This window comes from Penaeus chinensis, chromosome 9, assembly GCF_019202785.1.
Source record: "Penaeus chinensis breed Huanghai No. 1 chromosome 9, ASM1920278v2, whole genome shotgun sequence".
Taxonomy (NCBI): Eukaryota; Metazoa; Arthropoda; class Malacostraca; order Decapoda; family Penaeidae; genus Penaeus; species Penaeus chinensis.
Genome location: NC_061827.1, coordinates 26,767,808 through 26,772,807, shown reverse-complemented (window position 1 = coordinate 26,772,807; position 5,000 = coordinate 26,767,808). Strand labels below are relative to the sequence as shown.

Sequence of the window (5,000 nt, the reverse complement as noted above, 5' to 3'; positions counted from 1 at the left end):
TCCTCAACCCTTCACCCCCTTCCTCGCTCTCCTCAACCCTTCACCCCCTTCCTCGCTCTCATCAACCCTTCACCCCCTTCCTCGCTCTCCTCAACCCTTCACCCCCTTCCTCGCTCTCCTCAACCCTTCACCCCCTTCCTCGCCCTCCTCAACCCTTCACCCCCTTCCTCGCTCTCCTCAACCCTTTACCCCCTTCCTCGCTCTCCTCAACCCTTCACCCCCTTCCTCGCTCTCCTCAACCCTTCACCCCCTTCCTCGCTCTACTTCTCGTGGCGGTGTAACTTGGGTGTTTTGTCGGAGGATTCCGGCCCAGGTGGGCATATGTTCCGCTGTCCCTTGTTTACCCGTGTTCGGTCGAAATTGTATGTATGTATATTATTCTTAATGTCACTCTATTCATTGCCATCATAATCATTATCCTTATCTTTATTATGATTAACATTATTATCATTTACATGATATAATGATATAATGGTAATAGTAATAAGTAAGACTGTAAGATTAATAAAATCCGTAATAATGAAGCCAATGATTATAACAACGATACTACTAAAGCTTTCGAATAAGGAACTTTGTGCTTTCCAGGTAATTTCCTTCTTCGCCGTTCAGAATGCCGCAAGTGCGCACTGCGACTCTCCTCCTCGTGTTCGCCGGGACGTCTATTCTCATCTCGGTGATGATAATAACAGGATCCATTCAGAAACTTCTTCTGCATACTTCCCGCGCAGTCAAGGTGTTTATGAATCTTTTGCTACTAAGCGACAGTGAACACACGATCCCGTTGAACTAAAGAGTAAATAGCGACTGTTTATTACAGTGCAATACTAAACTATAGTCTGTAAAAGTCATATAATGCATTTCATACGAATTTCAGGACGGAAGCAGGGAGGAAGCGCTTGAAAACATAGACTTCTGGAAGACCGTCGAACTGGAGGAAAGCGATCTACCTTCCAGTATCAACGAAACGGCTGTTCAGGCGCGGGTCGAATCCAGAACAGTCAGTGTCATGGTAAGTTATACATTCCATTATATTTATATGAAGATATTTCTAATCTGTACATAGTATCCAGGGGTCAGTAAGGTCAACTGATACCCATTGGTCCATGTACAACTTTGGCCTTTACAATGGAAGGCGTGTCTCAGATGTCAGATAGCGTCGTAGAGCAGGCACATAGAGCCCTGAACTGGTTTATCTGACGTTATAACAAAACCAAAAAACATAAAACTGAGACTCATTTCAGTTGAATGGTTACAGCTGTAGTACCCTTGGAATCCCAAGCCCGACCTTTAATTGTTAATCAAGGGCTAACTGTATTTGACGGTCTTCTCGTAACACTGAGCCACTCTTACATATTGACCTCATCAGGAGACAGACATCTTTTATCGAGAAGCACAGCCGCCGGAAGGAGTGAGAAGCAGCGGGGAAGCGGTAGTTCTTCTCCACGGTGCCGAGTTTTCGTCGGAAAAATGGGAAGAACTAAACACTATCGGCATCCTCGCCGCCATGGGCCATCGGGTGCTGGCGGTGGATCTTCCAGGTTCGTGAGAGTGACTCCAAAGCCGTGCTGTTTCTGCGTTAAAAATAATTTCATCAGACACTAATAATGCTGTTATTGTCTTCTGTGACAATTACTGTTGTTGCTTATAAGAATGATAATGAAGATGATTATGACGATGGCAGTGATGGTAATCATAACAATGACAATAACAAAAATAATAATACTATTGATAATGATAAAGATGAGGATGTTGAGGAAGATGATAATGAAGATGAAGATGATAATGATAATGGTAATGATAGTGATGATGAGGATAATATTGGCTGGAGCCAATCAGTTATTATCATTATTATTATTAGCATTATTATTATCATTACCATTATCATTAGTAGTAGTAGTCATATCATCATTATTGTAATAATAATAATTACACTAAAATTAAAATAATAATAATAATAATGATAATAATAATAATAATAATAATAATAATAATAATAATAATAATAATAATAATGATAATAATAATAATATACATACATACATACATACATACATACATACATACATACATACATACATACATACATACATACATACATACATACATGCATACATGCATACATACATGTATACATATATGTATGTATGTACGTATGTATGTATGTATGTACGTAGATACATACTTACATACATGTATACATGTATGTATGTATGTATGTATGTATGTATGTATGTATGTATGTATGTATGTATGTATGTATGTATGTATGTGTGTTATACACACACACACACACACACAGACACACACACACACACACACACACACACACACACACACACACACACACATATATATAGATATATATATATATATATATATATATATAGAGAGAGAGAGAGAGAGAGAGAGAGAGAGAGAGAGAGAGAGAGAGAGAGAGAGAGAGAGAGAGAGAGAGAGAGAGAGAGAGAGAGAGAGAGAGAGAGAGAGAGAGAGAGAGAGAGAGAGAGGGATGTGTATGTATGTATGTATGTATATCATTACCCTGAATCAATCCACTGCAGGACGTAGGCCTCTCCCAATATTTTCCAACTTTGTCTGTCTTGTGTTTTTGCTTCCAGTCTTGGACCCCAAAATTCGTTATTTCGTCTTGGCATTTTTTTCTTTATGATGCTCGAAAGTATCTGTTCTACTTTTGTCTGTTCCATGATCCACGTCGCCCTCATCCAATCTCATCCAGCATCAACCTGGGCACTTATTAGTTTCCTTTCCAGTAATTTGGTTGTAGTCCATGTTTCTGATCCATAGGTCATAACTGGGAGGACGTATTGGTTAAAGACCTTTCTATTTAGACATAATGGCAAGGAGCCTCTTAGTATACTACTGTGTCTACCTATGGCGCTCCATCCTAGACTGATGCGTCGCTTAATTCCTCTTCGCTAGATGTATTTGTCTGTAAGAGTTGCCCTAGGTGTATATATACTTGTCGACCTACCTCTAGCGCTTCGCCTTGTACATGTATCTGTTCGAATTGAACTCTACTGTTGAACATGATCCTAGTCTTTCTTGTTCACCCTAAGTCCGACTTTCAGACTTTCTCTTTTCAGATCGTTTGTAGTTGCTGCATTTCGTTTGCAGATTCACTGAAGAGAACAATATCATCGCTAAATTTCCTATGTTGATATATTTTGTGTTCCATCCCAGTTTCTTGAATGTGTATATATATGCATGTATATATATGTATGCACACACACATACACACACACACACACACACACACACACACACACACACACACACACACACACACACACTCACACACTCACACACACACACATATATATACACATATATTTGTATGTATTTATATAAGTATACATATATGTGTGTATATGTGTATATATATATATATATATATATATATATATATATATATATACATGAGTGTGTGTGTGCCTAATCATATTTCATGTCGCCGATGCAATTGACTGGAATAGTGAGGCAGTGTTTCACATTATTAATTTTCCTTTGAAATAATTTGAAAACGGGTCTATAGCATTCGGACTTAAGCTAAACTCCCAAATGTCTCAAGATAAAAAATGTCTCTGTTCCTAATGATAATGATAATTATGAGGGTATAGAAATTAAAATTAAAGCATCACAAGCCAAATAATGTAATAGTGACAAGAAATAGTAGTAGCCCTTCCTGGCTTGGCATGTACTCAAGGGACGTACAGGTCTTCCAGGTGCTTTTTGTATCAAGTGGTGGATGTTGAGCAGCAGTGGAAGCAAGGCCTACGCTTCCAAATATAAAGTGTAGGCATGTACTGAGACAGACTCAAGGAAAAGAAATCTTGCCAGGGCAGTATGGTCAGAACATACTAGTTGTACCCTCTAAACATACTAGGGAAGGAGGAACCCTTGTTGCTCATTTCATGTTAGCAGACACAGTTTAACATTATTATTCATATTTCTGTCACACCTACTGTTCTTTTATTTACTTCCCTTCCTAACCTTACTTATCAATTCCTATATCTGCTGTGTTCTTTTCATAGTTCGATGCTAAATATCAAGTATTTGCGCAATACCCATATCTTAGAGTAGATATGGTTATATAATTGCACGTACTTATACACGTACAAACTATATCACATTCTATAAATATCTTTATTGCCACATAACAGGTTATGGAAAATCAAGCAAAGGCGAGCCAGGTGATAAGGCTGACTTTTTGCAAGAGTTGTTCATGAAGTTGGAAGTTACAAAACCAATCTTGATTTCCCCCTCCATGAGCGGCAGCTACTCCATCCCGTTCGTCATCAAATACCCGCAGGCTCTTGGTGGATTCGTGCCCGTCGCTCCTGTGGGCACTGAGAAACTCAAAGCAAATGCGCCGGAACTGATGGTATGTTCAATTGCCTAAATATAATTGCCGATACTAATACTAAAACGATGATACTGCTTTATCACAAAGATGGTAACTATATCTGATTCCACGTTGTTATTTCCTGTAGATTCCGACGCTCATAACGTACGGCGAGCTGGACCTAGAGCTCGGCCACAAGTCGCGCGAGGTCTTGTTCGCCCGCATCCCGACGTCGCAGATAGTGCCGCTGCCCGACGCCAACCACCCGGCCTACCTGGACCAGCCGGTCTTGTTCCATACATTACTCTATAATTTCATTCAAAACATCCACGCTCGGAAAGCCTAATGCCATGTTTTTGTTTTGTGTTGATACGATTCCGGAGAACCATGAGAAAGTTGTTTTCAGTTGCTTTATTTGATGTTCTTGTGTTCGGAGGTTTAATCGTTTTCCCCTGCGGTCTCTTCCCGTGATCGCTCTTGTGCGTGTATCTTGATATCCTCAATGCAATCATCAATTTCTTCTTCCTTTTCCTCCTATCATCTGCATTTCCTCTTTCACGCATCTTCCGTTAACCACTTCTCTACTTTGAAGGATGAAAATAAGCACAAAGGCTGCCATACACATACACACACATAT

The 5,000-nt window shown here is 39.7% G+C and overlaps 1 protein-coding gene across 1 annotated transcript in view; it reads left to right on the top strand.

Moving 5' to 3' along the window:
• LOC125029086 (protein ABHD14B-like) overlaps nt 1-5,000 on the top strand; it is a 7,603-nt gene that overhangs the window by 2,569 nt on the left and 34 nt on the right. Inside the window, exons 2-6 of the mRNA XM_047618858.1 lie at nt 586-733; nt 875-1,009; nt 1,367-1,538; nt 4,182-4,402; nt 4,512-5,000. The exon at nt 4,512-5,000 is cut by the window's right edge and continues 34 nt beyond it. Coding sequence (XP_047474814.1) covers nt 611-733; nt 875-1,009; nt 1,367-1,538; nt 4,182-4,402; nt 4,512-4,709 — 849 coding nt within the window. The 5' untranslated portion in view covers nt 586-610 and the 3' untranslated portion in view covers nt 4,710-5,000. The remainder of the gene's footprint in view (nt 1-585; nt 734-874; nt 1,010-1,366; nt 1,539-4,181; nt 4,403-4,511) is intronic.